Source organism: Triturus cristatus, chromosome 1_2 (genome assembly GCF_964204655.1).
Source record: "Triturus cristatus chromosome 1_2, aTriCri1.1, whole genome shotgun sequence".
NCBI classification, from domain to species: domain Eukaryota; kingdom Metazoa; phylum Chordata; class Amphibia; order Caudata; family Salamandridae; genus Triturus; species Triturus cristatus.
This window is the reverse complement of record NC_140580.1, coordinates 202,270,644-202,290,785: the sequence shown is the minus strand read 5'-3', so window position 1 is coordinate 202,290,785 and position 20,142 is coordinate 202,270,644. Positions and strand designations below refer to the sequence as shown.

Sequence of the window (20,142 nt, the reverse complement as noted above, 5' to 3'; positions counted from 1 at the left end):
GGCAGAAAGAAGAGTCAGATGGCACGCTAACCAGTACTCTTAATTCTAATACTGACAAGTATATAAAGGAGGACTCTTGGTTGTCCATCTTACCCGTGGCCCATGCCACAGTGGAAGCCCTTAACTTTCACTCTGAAAAAGTAGCAATTCAGGTGGCTCTACTAAAGATGCTGGCAATGTATGTCTCTGGAATTGATGCGAAGGCAGGAAACCGTACTGCACACTTCATTTCTGACAACGAAGCTGGTCAATGTCGATCCAAAGGACTGCTCATGCTCTCCTTCTGTAGACCAATCCATAAACATAAGGAACAGATGAAAGCAAGGGACTAGTCTCTAACAACTGCCTTTCTATCCCTTCAGAAGAGGATTGATGTAATTCGCTCCTTCCCATGCTCGAGGTTATCAAGTCAAAGCTATTACCCACCATAGATTATGGTTGCAAACCACTTTGCGGCTGTGAATCAGAATGGCCCGATTCTTACTGTTACGTACTACCCCTCCTGGTATATAGGCCATCAGCGAAGACTCTCCAGCCATCTCTGTCCTGGGCTTTTCTTTCAATCTGACTCAGGTTTAACCTGTCAGTGTTGAGGTATTGATGCCAGGTGTTTCTTGGCCTTCCTCTCTCTTTTTTTTTTTTTTCCTCTTGAGGGTTCTAGGTGAGGGCCTGATAGGTGGTGTTTGATGCAGACTTATGGAGGGTGTGACCTACCCAGCACTAACGTCTTTTCATGAATTCCTCATGAGCAGGGAGTTGGAAAGTCTGCTGCCATTGGTCGTTATTGGTGATGGTGTTTGGCTATCAGATCTGGAGGATTTTCCTCAGGTGTTGGTGAAGGTCTGGACTTTGGTAGTGGTGGTCAGTGTTGTCCTCAAAGTTTCTGCGTCATACAGTCGGATCAGTTTTACATTGGTGTTAAAAAGCTTGATCTTAGTTTGCAGCATTAGGCCCATGGAGCACCAGATCTTCTTTAGCTGAATGAAGGCAGCACTTGCTTTGCCATTTCTTGCCTTGACGTCTGTGTCTGTGCTGCCTTGCTTGGCTTTGACACTGCCCAGGTAGGTGAATGCCTCCGCCTCTTCCAGTGCATCGCCTGCAAGAGTGACACGGTAGTCCTGGCCGTGTTAGCCTTTGGGATCCTGGTTTTGCCTCTGTGGATGTTGAGGCCAAGATGTTCTGATTGGTTGCCACTTTGTTGGTGTTTTCTTGCATCTGCAGATGGGTATGGGACAGTAGGGCCAGGTCGTCAAGCTGCGTCCAAGGTGTCCACAGGATCCCTTTGTTTTCTTTGCTTTTGGTTTATTCATGATCCAGTCTATGGCCAACATGAAGAGAAAAAACAAGAGCAAACAACCCTGGTGGATTCCAGTCCTCACTTTGAAAGCTTCTGTGAGTTGTCCTCCATGAACTGTCTTGCAGTTCATTCATTCCCTCGTTAGAGTTCCTGATGATTCTTGCGAGTTTATTTGGCGCTCCGTATTGGCAGAGGAATTTCCAAAAGGTCTGTGTCCATGTTGTCGAATGCCTTCTCATTGTAAATGAAGTTGACATACAGGGGGAGTTCCATTCCATCAATTGCTCAATTATGATGCACAGTGTTGCAATCAGGTGTGTGCAGTAACTCCCACAAAGATCTTCGGCATCTGCGGCATTAAAAGCCCTTCACTGGCTCCCGGTGCACAAAAGAATTATTTTTGAAATCCTCCTAAACACCTACAGAGCCAGGCATAAACTGGGACCCAAGTATCTCTTGGCACGGTTCACTCCCTCAATCACAACTAGGACTCTTAGGTCCTCATCTGCCAACCTTCTAAAACCACCCACTTTTAAATGCAAAACTAAATGCAGTAGAACAGTGGCTATTTTGGGAACCAAAGCTTGGAACCTACTACCACCCCATTTGAGATTGCTGAATACAGAAACACAATTCAGGAGGGCCCTGAAAACTTGGGTATTCAGCACCCCAGACGAATTGTGCCTTTCTCTTATTTAGTAGCTTTAGGGCGCCCCCCCCTTACCGCCGACCAACCAGTGCCAGGATGCTCCTTGCGGAGTGGCAGGACGCGCTTTATAAATACCACCTTGCATTACATTACATTACAGTATCAATCTTTTTAGAATCCAGCTTGTACTGTTGACTTTTGCCTTCATTCTTTTCAGGACTCTCTTGAACACTTTGCCTGGGGTTGATAGAGTCCTCCTTCTGTAGTTTGTGCAAAGGCTCGGGTCTCTAAACTTTAACACCTACAGGTAGCTCTTTTGACTAACCAGGTGCGGCCCATGCAGCTAAGTAAGATGGGGCAGTGTGGGGGGGCAGTCAACAGACGACAAGGTAAACTTAAAAGAAAACCACTTATCTTATTTAGGTTTACCTCGTGGTCTTCTTTCAACTCCCCTTTCCCCACTGCTCTTACCTGCATGGGTCATGTCTGCGACTAACCCGAATTCTTCACCAGCACAAATAAGAATGAAGTTTGGACTTGTAAGGCAAAAATATGCAAGACAAGTAGATTTTGTTAAATTCTGTCACAAACGGAGATCAGCACAGGAAGACTCACTAGACCAAAGACTCTTGAGTTGACTACAAACAAGGGCCCACACAGTGACCGCATCGAGTCTTTACAAATACACAACTCTCAATCTCATTTTGAGTCTTCAGGAAACCAGTTTAAAAAAAAAAAAAAAAAAATCACATGTGTTTTTTACTATTGGAGGATAAAAATAACTCCTTTAAGCGTGCTCACTCATGGATAACCATCCAGTCCTATAAGCATTTAGCACATCAAGAATCCTTTAGTATACTGGGAGTGCAGATCTGTTGTCAAGCAGTTATAGCCTGTTTCAATGGGAGCAATACAAGGCTAAATCTGCAGACCATCACATTTGTAAGACCGGTCTAAAAAACACTGCAACAATAACCAACAAAATTTATTTTAATGCACCCCGTGTACATTGTGGTCGACCTTGTTTTAATGTTAATACACCCTGATGAGCTATTTAAGAAATCTTTCAAAATCCCCTTAGTTTTGAGTACATTTTTCGTCGCATTGGTCACATGATAAAGCCACCTAGACTTGGATTTTAAAGATATCTTGAGCGTAATCTTAAACTTTTATTGTGTTCCTTCTTGTACATGCAATAGTTTTTATTAACCATAAGAGCAATTTAAGACTCAATTTTTAGATGATCGTATCTTTGTGAAAAGTCGTAAACAAACCACATTAAAAAACAAAATAAAATTAATTAACTTTAAAGCCCCTGTGTACACTGCTGTTGGTTTTGTTTTAATGTCAACATTTTCTGCTGAGTTCTTTAAGTAGCCTTTACAAATGCACTTTGTTTCATGAGTAAATCTGGCACTGGTTGCATGAAAATACCTCCCGGTGTGGATTTTAAAATACTTTTAAATGTGTATTTTACATGGCTTTAAGAAACTAGGTTGGGTCTTTTAATTGTAATATTTATCTTTCTCTATATTGTTTTGGTTTCTGCTCTTTAATCAAACCATAACAAAATATTTGGATTTGGAATCTTTTGCCTATAAAATCACAAAGCACTGCAATAGAGAAAAGCGTAACAATGAAACAGGAAAAAGAAAAAATATTTTGGCAGTGTGCTGTGTTCCAATTTAACAGCATTTTGCAAAATGTTTGATCTGCTTGAATTATACATATTTGCTAAATTAATAGATTTATGAAGATCAGTTTTTAATTGTTAGGAATTTTTCCTCAATCACATAATTCCAAAATATATGGATAGTATAGACATGTCCTAGAACACGTAAAATCTAGAAGATGTAAGTGCCCAAAAAAGAATTGGAAATCTTTGCCATGTGTAGGATGCAAAACCTAGAATAACTGAACGGTAAGTAAACTTTGTCCCTGTGTGATTGATGACTAAGCATTAACATGGTCTTTATTTGCCAGTATTTGTTATTCTATATTTTTTTCTGGTGTCATCTATGCAGGATGTTGTTGATATTAGATTTAATTTCCACTTTAGATCGTGTTAGCTATGACACTTTCCTTTATACCCTTCAAATTTTGAATAAGGAATACTTACAGCAGCAAAATTGTCATCTATGGTCAAGGTATCAGGCTCTTCCTTCCAAGATATTCCAGCACTTTAGTTTATGGCACCACTAGTTGACATGAAAAATAATCTCAAACTGCTTAGTTCACTCACAGATTTGAATAAACAAGGCAATGCACATGTACAAATACCATTCATAAACGCTTTCTTATTTACTTATTGAAGAATCTCTAGGTGTCTCCAGATTTAGCTCATACTGGTTTTCATAAGTATAGAATAAGAATGGTATACATCTGAGATGCACCATAAAACTTGCAGTTTGCTTAAGAGCAAATTGTTATGAAGCGGACAAAAAGCCATAACTATGGCTAAGGTTTAGGTACCAGCTTGCAAAATGTCATATTCAAAATATTTTCTTCTAAAAATGTGTCCTTACCATCAATCAAACCGATTCCTCCATTAAAATTCATAGAAGACTGTCTACAACCAATGTTACAATATTTTTGTAAAGTGCATTTAGGCCACAATATTATAACATACAAAAAGACCAGGTAGGTTCTTTATGCAGATGTGAACACTGGTCTGAATGTTTACAAGCATAGATTTCATTTTAAAGTATTTGTATTGCGAGAGCAATAATTATCTTTATTGTTAATAATTATATGTATATTCTCTTTGTGGGTTGATGGAAAATGGTTTAAGTCAACGACTGTATTGTTTCAATAATGTTCATCATGTTGCCACACATAGAAAAGAAAATATCTTCGATGTTCTCTATCTGCTGGACTGTGGAGTGAAAATGACTGATTGCTTTAATTATTTAGCAGTGTGTCTTTTACAGCATTTCGCCTGTGTTCTCTGCCATGCATCAAAATAACATGGCTCTTTTTTCTTGCAGTTATACCCACTCATGTATAAGGTTTCCATGGCAAAAAAAAAAGGAGAGGATGCTTCTGAATTAAAGGCAGAGTTCAACACAAAGATCCTTGAGTTTGAGGAGGTAAGGGCTACCTGACCAAATGTGAACAGTAGTTTTTTTTTTACATTTTTTATTGTCAATAAAATATCAATAATCAGGAGGCACAAGGTCAAAGCATATAGACATCCAGATAATCCATCTTATATTCAACTTGGTTTTTTAGAACCTCTATCGATTGGGTTGTAAACTACAGTCCTCAGTGTGTCGTCCCACACATGCACGTAATGCCTCATAAGCAAATCACAGTATTCTGTTACACATCTTCTTCATATCATTCTTTCAGGGTCTTGTGGTATAAGCGGTAATGTGCATAGCTCCCCCCTGTATATGTTCCATCCTTTCCACAGCCTTATCCATTTTTTCGGCCACCCTCTGCGTACATATACAGTCTTTTCAGCTACCATAGCTTTATCCATGTCTTTACACCGTTCTGCGAGTGTGGGGGCGGCCGCTGCACCCCAGTGCCTTGCGATATTCTTTTTTGCCATCATCATTCCCAAGGTTGCCCATGTTTGTCGTGCGATATTAAGGTCTGTGGGTTCCCATATGTTTAAAAGGCAGCACTTGGGTTCGGGCGGGACTGGGTTACCGCTGAATCGTGTGTTTTTTTTTTTTTTTTTTTTTTTTTTTTTCCATTACCAATCTCCAATATTTCACTATCACAGGACACTACCAGATAGTGTGGGGAAAAAGTGCCAGGCGCCCCACACCCCCTCAAGCAAAGTGGAGTGTCCGCTCTCCCCATGTGGTGAAGTGTCAGTCGTGTGTTGGACACTCTATGTAGGATCTTAAGTTGTATCAGACGAAGTCTGGATGGGATTGCCACTTCCCTGGGTGAGGCTAATGCGTCCTGCCAGTCTGAGTCGTCCAGGTCTCCCAGTTCAGCAACCCATTTATCACGGAGCTTTTGCATGGGGACAGGTGCGTTATTGATGATTTTCCGATATGTCATGGAAATTGCCCTTTTTTCCATATGCTCTGTGAGTAACCTGTCTTCTAATGGCGATGCCTCAGGTAAGTTGGTGGCGGGTGGGATTGCCGCCTCTAAGGCGTGCTTTATTTGATAATATCGGAAACGCTCCATTGGTGCCATCCCATATTTGGATAGGAGTTGCTCGAATGTAATCATCTTCCCCCATATCCAGAGGTCGCCGACCTTGGAGATGCCGATAGCATCCCATTTGTGGAATCCCTTGCTCTTACTCAGTCTACCCAGTCTGTCCGCGACCCAAAGTGGAGTGGCCTGTGTGAATTTGTTCTGCCAACCCAGTTTTTTATGTACTGTTTGCCATATTTGGAGGGTGTGTTTCGTCCGACCCAGCAGGGCCTGCGGCTTGCCGTAGATTGCACGATACAGACCTTCGTCTCCCATTCCTACCCTATCCAGCCCGTAAGCCGGGTCTGTGTGAGGGACATGGAGCCAATTATTTATTACTGTTAGTTGGGAAGTCCAATAGTAGGTCTGGATACTAGGGAGTGCAATTCAACCATCATACCATGTCCGACACAGCTTAACCATTGCTATGCGAGCCGGCTTGTTGTCTCAGAGGAGCTTAGTGACCTCTGCTTCTATAGCCCGGAAGTATGATTGGGGAATCAGGAAAGGGGTATTTTGGAGGGCGTACAGAAAACGTGGCAAGGCCATCATCTTAAAGAGCGCCGCCCTACCTAGGAGTGTTAACGGTGGCGATTGCCAGTGCTTAGTGTCTCGCTGCAGCTGTGAATATCTCGGGGCTGTGCGTTATATGGATCCCTAGGTATTTAAAGTGGTCTGTCACTATTTTAACGTTACAGCCAACTGGTAGTCGAGGTGGGGGGCCGTGTAAAACATAGAGCACTGATTTCGCCCAATTGATAGTGTATCCTGAGAATCTCCAATAGGACTCACAGATATCTAGGAGGCAGGACAAAGATCTGCTCGGAGAGGCCAGGTATAGGAGAATATAGTCTGCGTACAGCGATATACGGTCTTCATAGTCGGCAGTCCATCGGAGCCCATGTATGAGCGGGTCCTGTCGTACCCATCCTGCCAGGGGCTCCAATATAAGGGCGAAGAGCAGTAGCGATAGTGGGCAGCCCTGTCGTGTGCTGCGATGCAATGCAAATTCTCTGGAGATGTGGCCATTCGCTACCACATGCGCCAGGGGATTAGTGTAAAGGAGTTGTATGCACGAGCAGAACTTGGGGCCAAATCCTAGCTTTTTGAGGACTGCAAATAGGAAAGGCCACTCTACAGTGTCGAAGGCCATTCTTGCATCTAGAGAGTATAATGGCGTCCTCTTGAATCGTATGCCTGCGTCCCATAACTCCATGTCAGCTTCGTAGGTTTAGAGCCGTATTTCTCCCTGGCATGAAGCCCGATTGGTGTGGGTGTACTAATTTGGCTAGATACAGTGTGAGTCGGTTGGCCAAGGTTTTGGCTAAAATTTTGACTTCCGCATTTATCAGGGATATAGGCCTGTAGGAGGTGCAGTCTGCCTGTGGTTTCCCAGGTTTGTAGATGGCCACTATAGTCGCCAAGCGCTGATCTTGTGGTAATTCGCCCGCCTCCAGGCCCGCCTCAAACATCGCTAAGAGATTGGGTGCCAAGGTCGTAGCACTGCGCTTAAACCATTCCATGGGGATTCCGTTGGGGCCGAGGGCCTTCCCCGACTGAATTTTATGAATTGCCAAGGCCAGTTCGTCTACCGTAAGCTTTGCTTCTAGAGGCTGAGACTCCGCCTCCGCTAGTTTAGGAAGCCGGATGTCACGGAGGAAGTCATCTAGCTCCTCCTGCGTGTGAATGTGCGGAGGCATAGACTTGTTCATAATGTTGTGCTAGGAGATCTACCACCTCTTGTGGGCTCTGCGTGGTAGCTCCCGTGGGCAGGCTGAGGTCTGCCACCCACCTGTCCTCTTTCTCGCGCTTATCAAGCCAGGCTAGCAGTTTGCCAGCTTTGTCACCCATTTCGTATATTGTATGTTGTGTTGCCGATAGTCGTGACTTAGTATCTTCCCACAGATAGCCTTTGTATTCTTGCTGTTTGACCAATAGCCTATGCGCGAGATCGTCGGAGGGTTCTGAGCCCAGATCCCTCTTCAGATCGGTGATCTCTCCCTCAAGTGTCTCCATTTGCTTGGTTTTTACTCTTATGTTGTGTTATGAGGGAGATTGCCTGCCCCCGGAATACAGTTTTGTATGCCTCCCACAGGGTAAGTGGTGAGGGGACTGAGGTTTTGTTTTCGGTAAAGTAGTACTTGGTAGCATCTAATAGACCCTTCGCTATTACTGGGTTTTTCAAATATCCAGGATAAATCTGGTATGTCCTACGTGTATTTAGTGTATGCCAAGTGCAAGTAATGCTAAGTGGGGAATGGTTGGAGCTCCCTCTCGCCAGGTGGGAGACCTCCAAGAAGTGAGCTATTTCACCCGCCGGTGACAATACGTGATCTATTCGTGAGAAGCTGTTATGGGTGCCCGAGTGGTATGTGTATTGTCGCTGCTGCGGGTGACGGTGCCTCCAGACATCCGCGAGGCCCAGTGTCTCCATGAAGTCCGTAAGTGCCGAGTGTGCTCTATGCTGATGTCGCGGAGGTTTGCGGTCGATGGTGTCGTCCAATGTAGCGTTGAGATCGCCGCCGATAATTAAATTGCCATGGGGGAGCTGTAGTAGGAACGCTCCCAGCGCTGGGTATGTCAGAGTGAAGCGCTGGGGGGAGATAGACGGAAACTACGTTAAGTAGACGGCCCTCCCATTGGTATGTCCGTGCCGCGAACCGGCCCTGGTCATCTGTAAAAGTATTTTTGAATACGATTGGGCACTGTTTTCTGATGAGAATCCCCACCCTGCGAGAGCCGGTCGTAAACTCAGAGTGGACCGCTAGTTTCAAGCCCCATCTGTCAATCAATCAAAGACATTTATAGAGCGCACTACCTACCCATAGGGTCTCAAGGCGCTAGGGGGGGGGTGCCGTTACTGCTCGAACAGCCAGGTCTTGAGCTTCTTCCTGAAGGAGAGGTGGTCTTGGGTAAGGCGCAGGTCGGCCGGGAGGGAGTTCCAGGTCTTGGCGGCCAGGTAGGAGAAGGACCTTCCTCCTGTTGTCGCTCTCCGGATGCGTGGGACGGCGGCGAGGGCGTGGCTGGCTGATCGGAGGTGGCGTTTGGGAGCGTAGAAGTTGATGCGGTTGTTGAGGTAGCTCGGGCCTTGATCGTGTAGGGCTTTGTGTGCGTGGGTGAGGAGCCGGAAGGTGATTCTTTTGTTGACGGGGAGCCAGTGCAGGTCTCTCGTCCGGAGATGTGGCTGTTTCGTGGGACGTCGAGGATGAGTCTGGCTGAGGTGTTCTGGATCCGCTGGAGTCTCTTCTGGAGCTTGGCGGTGGTTCCGGCGTAGAGGGCGTTGCCGTAGTCCAGTCGGCTGGTGACGAGGGCCTGGGTGACGGTCTTCCTGGTCTCCGTGGGGATCCACCAGAAGATCTTCAAGTGCTGTACATGTCGCCCCCATCAGATGGGTCTCTTGCAACAGTGTTATCCCTGGCGCCTTACGCTTTAGATATTGGAGGACTAATCCGCGTTTTAGCTTGTCGCGGAGGCCATTCACATTCCAGGAAATGACGGGCAGGACTTGCATCGCCTTTGGTCTTGCTGGGGTGCGTCCGGAATAGTGATCGTGTGGTGACGATATGGAAGGAACGGTCTAAATGACTGTGGAATTTCGGTGAAGTTGTCAACACAAACTGATAGTGTGCCTGAAAACATGACAAAATGAACCAAAGTAGAACTTCCCTTATTAACCCTGGATCCCTCTCCCTCTCCCCCCCCCCCCCCCTGCTTCCCTGCAAGACGGTACAGAAACTACCCGCCACCCCAACTTTGGAGAGGGCCTAAATCCTGTTACCCAACACATCTGTAGGGGGAGAAGAGCGTCCAGCAGATGTCTCCGTTTATCGGCCGCAGCACAGGATTAATGACCCCTGATGCCTGGTATGAAGAGATCGTAGGTAGCTGGAGAGTGTCATTGGTTCTCCATTTTTGTCTCGCCCATCGAGGCTCGACTTCGGGCAGTGTCAACTGGGGTAGATCTTTGCTGACAAAATGTTCACTTACTGCATACTTGTCCGGTTCGCCGCCTCTTGGATTTCACCATTGAGTCCGTATTTGACCGTTGCCTTCGACTTGTGACCCCTGCTTTCTCTGTGAGTGTCCAGATGTCAGGGTGGGGTCCGCTGTTTGACCGCCTGGCTGCTCACTGCTGCTGCCCGCCCCAGTTAGTCGTGAGGTTGCGACCCTGGTGATGGGCGGCTGTCACTGTTCTTACCTCGCCCGGTCCCGCCACGGTTGGAGACTTGTCGCCAGCCCTCCAACCACTCCTGTGCCTCCTCAGGTGCGGTGAAAAACCATACTTTCCCTTCTGCCTCCACTCTCAGCTTGGCCGGAAACATCATGTGAAGAACAGTCTTAATGATGCCATAAGATGCTGAATTTCCTTTCATGTTCATTTTGTGGGGGGTGGTTTATTGCTCAGATCCCATAGGGATATGTGTGTAAAAGGTGCAAAGGTATATTGAAATCCACCTCTGGAAGTTTAAAGAATACATAGTGGAACTGAAAAATTATATTGTTGAAAGTAGGACTTGGAAGCTATAATTTACAAAAGCTCCCTAATGTTGTAGACTTAGTAAAAAGTACTTAAAGGTAAAATATGCCTACAAACGATTCGTATGAGGAGAGAAGCTCTGATACTTTTATTTTGATTTTCTTTATTGAGCAGTTTGACAGAGAATATTGCAAACCAATTATATAGCAATAGTAGAATGGGGCATGGGATTCAGGCCTTCTAGGATTCACATATACATGGGGCTTTAGGCAATTTATCCTTCTGGTACCCCTTGTACCTTCCACATTTCCGAGGTTTTCCCCAACTGGAGCTGCAGACAGTTGGACAAATGGAAGTGAACCAGGAGCTGGAGTGATAACTTGTGGGAGCTCACAGTGGTAAAATACCTTGGAGACCAGCTTCCACCCTAGTACTGCAGAGGCACTCTCGATAATGTGATGCTCCTAAGGCTAGGGATGTGTGGCTCCACAGTAAGTGATGTTGATCTTGTACTATGAGTATTGCGAAGCAATGGATCTAGCCAAGGTTTATCATTGGTAGCATACGTGTATGATGATGGTAGCGGTTGGCGGCTCAGCAGTAATGGTTGGCTAAGGCATCAGAAATAGCATCCTGTCAAGGGTGCTCTTCAGATTGCACAGGTGGCAGCAGCTTCTCACAGTTTTAAGGGAAGTCTTTAAAATGGGGACTATAAATAGGGAGAGTGTGGAACATTTACCTTTCCTGTATGGTCGCTTCAGATGTGTTATTTTTTTCTGGACCTATTTTTGCTGGTATTAGGACTCTGTGCACTGTGACATTACTATTCACTTCAATAGTGTGTGCGCGCCATGGCCCTCAAATGGTATTAGTAAAATTGGTGTTACCCAATGGGTCTCTTTAACTTTCCTGCAAGACCATAGTAGATGGTTCAGAAATGCACCAATGACCTGAGAGTTTACATATCCTAAGTCAAGTCAAGTCAAATAAACTTTATTTCGGAGAATATCTCCATAAAAGATGCATAGAATTATACTATTATAAAAATATTTAAAAACATGCATAGAATTAGTTAAAAAGTGGTTTAAAATATTTAAAACATTTAGAACATTTAGAACCCAGGACATCTATATGGCCGCTCGTTGCAACAGTCATATACAGTTTAAACCAGTACAAATTGAATCAGGTGAGCGTTTTCAGGTACCGTCACCTTGTATGCCAGAAAGCCCCCAGAAATTTGGCCACAGCAAACACAATATGGGCAGCCATTTCACTCTTGAGGATTCTAAAGGCTTCATGACACCTAATAAAACCCAAGTTCCTGCAAATGGGGATGATCCATTTTCTCCGCGCCTCACTATAGCCCGGACAAAAGAATATTATATGCAGTTCAGTTTCATCACTTACTCTGCATGCCGGGCAAGTGCTAGGTGCGGACTCAATCCAGTGACTAGTGAGCTGCAGTGTGTATTTACACCAACCAAATAGATTGAAACCAAATAGATTGAAAATCTATTTGGCTGATAGGATGTCAGGACATGACAGAAGTGAGTCTGGAAGAGGTTACAGATGTGCTCACTTGAAGGGAGAGCTGCTAAAACTTGCCGTTGTACCAATGCTTCCCACAGAATCGTAGACTGGGAAAGGGCTGGAAACTTTGGAAGATGAGACTGTTATATCTGAGAACTAGATTGCTAATCCTCATTGAAAGGGAACTTCCTAATGTGGGATTCCACTTTCGGGTCAACATAAAAAGAACATTTAATTGCACTGCACTCTCCATTTCAGGCTAGACTTTGCTTGTGCTTAGGGCTTTTCTCTGTTGTCTGTTTGTTGTTTGTGCTCCATCTTACTGCTGCTCTCCGAAGAACACACTGCTCTTTGTGTCTGGGGGATCAGTGCATGTATCCTGGTCAACATCTGCTCTTGTCATTGTATCTACTGCCTTGGAGCAGGATAGAAGATGCACTCTGAGCATTACAATGTATTAGCATATGCTGCTGGCATGTAATCTAAGTTTCTGGTACGTACTATTTTTACTCTTAATCCAGTCCATCAGAGTCGGGCAGGATAGAAGCCTAACCAAAACACAATCTGGCTCTTAACCAATGCCATTCTACAACTGTAAGTGCTCACCTCCAGAGAGACATGGGTAAAGTAGGGATTCTCAGCGAATTAGCCTGTCCAGCCAGAGCTTGACCGTTTTCCAGGCCCTTTTAACAGATATGGATCATGCTGAGAACCCATTACAGAAAATGGTTCAGACCATTTAAGATTTAGGCTGGCCTTGTAACAGCAAGTAAAGAGAAGCAGTTCCTGCTAAATTGTACTGTAAAATGTATTGGTCACCTTCTCCAACCTCCAAGAGTTCCACAGTAGTCAGACTCCAAACCAATTCTGGGAATCATTCTTAGTGGTGACCCCTGCAACTCCACAGGGTTTTGAACTCACTCAGTCCTATGAACGCCCCCAAAAATATATCCCAGAAACCCTTTCAGTTTGTTATTTATGGCCCAGTGGCATTTACAATTTTTATTAACTAGACCTCAGAACATAGGTAAGGTCACCTTTATTTTGTTGTACCTCACAAAAGACACTAAGGCATGGATGACTCCTTTTTGATTTTTTTCAAAGGGCCCTAACTTTCAACGTAAGGCCTGTTTATGCCACAATTTAAGGCAGCATTTGGCAAACAGCAAGCTTGCAGTCAATCCATTCTGACCTCTTTACGTTAAAACAAAGAAATCAAGACATCATTCCCTATATCGGCTTCAACAGCTGATGACTGAGGCCGCATGAACTGATAAAGTGGCATCTGCTGCATTTTATCAAGGGCTCAAGAGGAATTAAAGGATAATTTCTCTTTAGTGGTGAACTTCCTAACTGTGACCACAACACTGACCGACTTAATATTACAGATTTATGCACAAATGCAATGCAAGAAAAAGAAGAGGTTTGACGTGCCACCTGTGGCACACTCCCATTCTGACAGATTCAGCAGAAGAAACCAAAGGTAATGAACCAATAAAATTAAGGGCTATCGCAACAGCACTGGCTCTGTAATCAAAAACAGTGTCCTCATTTGTTGGGAAACCATTCTGTTTGTCCCGGGTAGACAGACCTAGCGTAAGCGTTTGTGATATAAACCAGTCTGTCTCACCATGATCTCATGTTCTCCTCCATGTACTCTAACCACTCCAAATGTCCAGTTACTCTCCATTCTCTGGTAGATTCCAATGCCTCTAGTTGATGGATTGTGCCTTAAGTAAAACAGGAAATTTCAGTCTGTTTAAAGAAGTACCAAATGCATTAAAGGAACTATAGGTATATCTCTCACATCAGTACTACTACGTAAAGAAATGAAACCCATGCTGGTGAGTACCATTTGTGAACACTTAGAAACACTTCAATTTATGCTCATTGACTCTCATGCATTTCCTATTGCACTGGGAACTTCTTGGCTGAGACACCATAATGACGTCATCAGCTGGTAAGTTCCAAGAATTTCATTGCCTGCACTGTAATGCTTGCAAAAGTGGTATCCAAAGCTTGTGAAGTCACCAACCCAGTTATTGGAGTATTTTGTTCTCCAAAATGCAACATTACAGGGCCAGTAATGAGTTAGGCTTAAGTCACGGCAGATTCCCACTGCCTATGCTTATTTTGCTAAGATATTTAGCAATAAAGGAGTGGCTAAGCTTGCAGCTCTGTTTGATAAGATCACTGTCAGACAGCGCTTGGGAACCCACTAGGTAATTTAAAAGACCCCTCACACACCAACCTAGTTGGTGTCATGCTTCATCATTGGGGTCCCAACCGGGTGGCCGAATGCCCCCCCGGTTGTGCTACAACGCCTGACTACAGCGGAGCTGGTGTGGTGCAAGAGTGTGATGTCGTGAAGGTTTAAAAATATCTCCGAGTCCTTGCCGTAGGAAGTTTATTGCTGGCGGCTCAGGATATACTAAAAACAAGATATGGGATGCAACTACGAAAGAAATTATTTTCTAACAGTTGTTAGTGTTGTAGGTCTACATGTTTCAGCCCTCATGGAGATGTAAGGGGCTTTCGTCAGGACCAGTGAGTGGAGTGAGTGGCAAAGTGAAAGGTGCCACGTGATGGGTGAAAAATTAAAAAGGTTGATTACCTACACACTCGCTAAGGTGTGTTGACCAGGTGTCTGCGGACTTGCGGACACCGCAGTGGAAAAAGACCTGGGGGGGGGGGGGGAGGAAGAAGAAGACCGCACAAAAACATGTGTAACAATGACACATGGTGCTGAGTATAACAGCAACTATAAAATGCAATCTTGCGTGCTGTGATGGAACAAACACTTTTGGATGATCGTACCTGTGGCTAGGTTGATCTTAAGCACTTCAACATTCTTTGCTCCTGAAAAGAGTAATGGTCTAGAAGGTGTGTAACAGCGGAAATACTGACAGAGAGCCATTGGGCCAGTTTTGTGAAGTGCCTTAAAGGCAGTGCACAAGGCCTTTAATACAATCCCTTTTTTCATAAGCAGCCAGTGTAAGTTGTTCAGTCCTCTGGATGCATATTGAAATTTGGGAAGGTTGAACACCATGTGGGCTGCGGCATTTTGAAGTGACTGGAGTTTGGATAGCATTTTGTGTTGTAGACCAACATATAGTCAGTTACAGTAGTCTAGTTTGGACATAATTAATGCAGACATGACTTTTTTTTTTTTTTTTTTTTTTTTTAATTAAGGAGAATATAAGGTAGGGTTTTTAGAAGAAATAAAAATGAAGACGCAGTTTGGTTGATCCGGTTTTCAAAAGTGAGTTTTTTGTCAAATAGGACACCCAGATTCTTCTTCTTTTCCACTGGGGGTGGAATAGGGCCCATATCTGATGGCCTCTATGCCGGGGACCAAAACTCAGTGTTTTATTCGAAGAGTAATATTTTGGTCTTATCAGAGTTTAATCACTGGCAGTTTTCTGCCATCCAGGTTCAAATTTGTTCCATACAGAGGGGGAATTAGGCGGCTGTGTGTGCTGGATTTCCTGTGACTGACAACGATTTGCGTGTCATCCGCGTAGGAAACTGAGAAACCGAAGATCTTGAGTTTTATCAAAGGGCCAATACAAAGATTTAAAAAAGTAGGGCTCAGTGATGCCACTTGAGGGACTCAACAGGGAAATTTACAAGTGGTGGATGAAAAGTTTTCTAGGGTGATGTATTCTCTATCTGCTTAGAATGATGTTAATGGGGAGAGGACTTTATCTCTAATGTTAAGCTCAAAAAGGCGATTTAGCGAAATATCGTGATTGACCGTGCCAAACGCCACTGAGAGACCCAAAAGTATCAATGACCTGTTTTCTCCTCTGTCTACTATAGATATGATGTTTTCTGCGGCAGCTATGAGAGCACATTCGGTGCTGTGTTGGCTCTCGAATCCAAATTTAAAATCATCTAATGGATTGTTTTCCTTTAAGAAGACGGATAGTTGCTGTTTAAGAAATTTGTCTAATAATTTCCCTGGCAAACGTAGTTGTGATAGGGGGCTATATTTTGAGGGATCTGAAGCTGAGAGATTTGCCTTCTTTATGAGGGAGAGTATTGATGCTTTCTTCCATTGTTTGAGGGAAAATACCTGCACATATAATTTTGGTGTGGAGAACCGGATTTAGAGTAAGCCTGGAAGATCCTAACGTATTGATTTCTGGGTGTGGTTTTTGGCTGTTAGATAATTTGGGAACATTTGTGGAAAAAGTGGAAAAAACATTGAGTACTTCTGAGTCAAAGGTTTTTGCCAGCTCACTTTTGAACAATAAAGGATATTTTTATGAGTAAAAGACCAAAATAGCAAAAATCCAATAAGTAGAACTTGAGATTATTTTTTAAAGATTAAACTGCTATATAGTACTTTAAAAGCAAATGGCTCATTGGGGTTACTTGACGTTGCGCTGGACCAGCCTAAATCCGCAAGTTCAAACTAACCACGATGGAGCACAGGTCGGATACGGGAACTACGCAGGTACAAATGTCATATGGCAGCCCCAATGTTATCCTATGGGAGAGATGGGCCTTGCAGTAGTGAAGAACTGATTTTAAGAGTTTCACTTCCAGGAATTGTAAAACTAAAAAGTACATGTTCCTAAAAAGGAAGGTGTGAGCCCCGAAAGTAATTTAACTTGCCAGTTCGACATGGCAGTTTAAAACTGCCCACAAAGGCTCTGCAGTGGCGGGCCTGAACCATGTTTAAAGTGCTTCTTAATTGGGTGGCACAGTCAGTGGGCCGGCCCCACTAGTAGCATTTGATTTCTAGGTCCTAATCACATGTGGGGCACTTTACTAGGGACTTATAAGTAAATCAGATATGCCACTGGTGGATTAATCCATTTTACCATATTTAGAGCACATGCACCTTCGCACTGGTTAGGATTCTGGGCACTTGACCACTGCTAACACTAGCGAAAACCAAGTCAGTAAAAACAGGAGGTCAGAAGGCAAAAGTTAAGGGAAACCACACCAAGAATGCCAGGTTTAATAATATGTATACTTCAGCACTTTTTATGTCAGCAAAGACACAACCTATTATATTGTTCCCTCGTAATTGGTGATGCCAGATGTAAGCAATGATAGCTTAGAATTCACATACTAGAGAAGTCTAAATGTAGGAGTAAATTTAGAAGGAGCACACCGTAGAAAATGAAAAATGTAAACAAACTTTATTGCTCGCTATGCTTTGATTCGGTTTGTAATGGGAAAATAAAATATTTGATGTACATAATCAGTCTTTGTCTCAACAGAGGGACAGTCGACCATAGTTCCAGCAATGTGTTCTTGGTAGTGACTGGTAGAGTGTATACTTCAGAGAGACAGTAGAATCAAAAGGAAGGTCTCCAACTTGTTCTTAATATTTGCTTTCTATTTCTCCATGGAGTTCAGTCCATCATTGGACTTACACCAGTGGATCCATTTGCATTCCTGACCATAAAGGATATCATGCACATTGCCGCCTCCTGATGTTTTAGCTACATGTACCACTTGTCTGTGATTGTCATCTTCATTATGGCCTTTGTGTATATATTGTGGTACGAGAAGGGCAGTGGCAACCTTGAATCAAATCCTGCTCCTGTGCTGGCCTATACTGATCTTGACTAGTTGGGTGGTTTGACCGAAATAGATCAAGTTAAAGACTCCAGATGCAAAGAGGAGTTGCAATTCGAAAACGCCTTTTGATCCTGTCTCACTTTGTTGCATTTAAAAGGTTTGGTGGTTTGTGTAAACGGACCTATTGTGCTGCTGCCCCACTTGAAATGCTCCAACACATGAAGTGAGCCCTCTGTTATTGTAGAGTTTTTACCAGTGGTGCTACAGTCACCAGAATGGATGACACAACCCCAAGGGAGGTTTAGTGCAAGGCTTCCAGCTTTTAGAACATTTGAATGCTTATGTATGATAGCTGCAATCTTATTTGTCTTTGGGCAAAAAGATGTAACAGAGTAAAGCTTCCAAGCGTTTGTTAGGGTCCTGGTGTTAGCAATGTCAGCTAAGGGGAATGTCAGCATTAAGGGATAGTAACTGATTTTTAGGGTTCAAGGAAGGGTAGAGGTAAGAGGTAGTATTGTCTCTTATGGTTCCGTCAAGGGTAGCATCAAGAGGGTTTTCAGTGTTAAGGGACAGGTGCCATTAAATACTTTAGGGTTTTACCAGGGTGAAAATGTACCTTTGGTAAAGCATATGGAAGTGTAAATGCTTCTTTAAACTTTCAAAAATGTAGGAAAATATTTTAGTATTCATCATTAATGTAGTATAATTTTAGATATATTTGAAACCTAGAGCAAATAAAATTGTTGCAACACTATATTAAATGCATTTTAAAAGTAATTAATGTGTATATATATGTAATTGATGTAACTTTTTAGATAGATTAATTTAAAAAAATAGCACCTACATTAAAATGTTTATTTTTTATTTGATGTTTTAAAAATTACTAAGTTATATATAAAATGAATTTTATTTAATTTGTTATATGAATTTAAGTTTTTATATTTTTAAATTTTAGAAAATGTATTACAACAGTTTATAATTCTTAACATTAAGTAAAATGTTTATTTTTTTTTTTAAAGTCGAAAAAAGGCAATTGATTTAAAAATCATTCCCTGTGGGTTTGCATTTTAATTCTTTGCATCCATTGTTTCTATGGAAGGTTGCAGCAGTACCAGTGGTTGACCATGTGTAGTGCTGGACGTACTCCTTCTTAGATGGAATACTTTTTCTAATGTTTTGAGACCTTTTTGGCTGTAGTAGTTTAAGAAGTGCAGTTTGTACATAGCAATGGGCTTACTCTGTTGTGGATGGATGTGTATCCCTTCCGAATCCCCTCCTTAGCCCTCTCTAACCCACCTCTTTACTTCTCCCTTAACCCATTCAATTTAGTAGGGTATATCTCCCACTTTACAACCACTGCCCCATGTCCCACCCACATTTACGACTAAAACATACTTGCATGTGTGGACATCTCTGCAATCTGGATGGAGATCTATGCATAGAAAAGATAGGAGATGCGAAGAGGTAAATGAATAGTGTTTTGCAGTATGTTAGTTTTACTACTGTATTACTACTAATTGTGTACAAAGTACAGTTTGCAAATTGGCCCTTACGTCTTGCCCAGAACCAATGTTGCCCTTGAAGGAATTTTTACTGTAAAAGACTTATTGAGATTCAAAATCCGCTACAAAAAGACTCTCAAAATTAGAAGCAAAAATTGCTCTCATAAAAGTCCATTTACGTTAAATGTAATATTGACTGTCAAACAAAAAAATCTTTTTGTAAGGGCAATTTCCAAAGTGAATTTATGAGTTTAGTTGTCACCTGAAAGGCTATTGGTGTGGTGTTCAAGATTTTACCTATTAAGTGTTCAGCCTGTGATATGTTTGTGTCACCAACAGCTCAGAGTTGACCTCCAAATGCAAGTCCTCAATGATACCAATCGCAGGAGAAGGATCCCTAACATGTCTTTGTCTGGGGTACAAAGCCCTTAATAAAGAAGTCGACGTAGCGACTCAGTTGTTCAAGAACAGACTTGAAACCCACCAGAACTGGTTTGTGGGGATGATTGAAGATGGTTTTGTGTACCTTACTTAGAGAAAAGGCATTCTATCGATCCTGTTTTTTAAGGGAAAATAATTCATTTGACTTAAAGAGCCTACTTCTTTTGCTATAGAGGTCGGCTCCAAAATCCAAACCTGAATTTCCGAAAGGGGATTTCTCACTAACTTCTGATAATGTTGTTGGCTACTTAGGGCCTTGTTATGATGTCGGATGGACTGCCACTGACAGGCCATCGGTGGCGGTCCTACTGAAATCTGGGGCCGCGGTCCGGCTGCCGCATTACATTGCGGTCCGTCGGACTGATTTGATGGAGGGACTGACCAACAGCTTTCGATGGACTCAAGGAGTCCTTTGGGCCATAGGTCGAATTGTATTCCCCAGAGTGGAGGTGGTGCCTGCTCAGACACCACTGTGGGGTATTATGATCCACCTTTCCGCCAGCCTTTTAATGGCGGTTTTTCAGCAATGAAAAGGCTGGCG

At 43.2% G+C, this 20,142-nt stretch overlaps 1 protein-coding gene across 1 annotated transcript in view; it reads left to right on the top strand.

The window, feature by feature from the left end:
• Positions 1–20,142, top strand: part of LOC146867044 (glutathione S-transferase omega-1-like) — a 97,964-nt gene that overhangs the window by 46,863 nt on the left and 30,959 nt on the right. Inside the window, exon 4 of the mRNA XM_085603461.1 lies at positions 4,934–5,035. Coding sequence (XP_085459587.1) covers positions 4,934–5,035 — 102 coding nt within the window. The remainder of the gene's footprint in view (positions 1–4,933; positions 5,036–20,142) is intronic.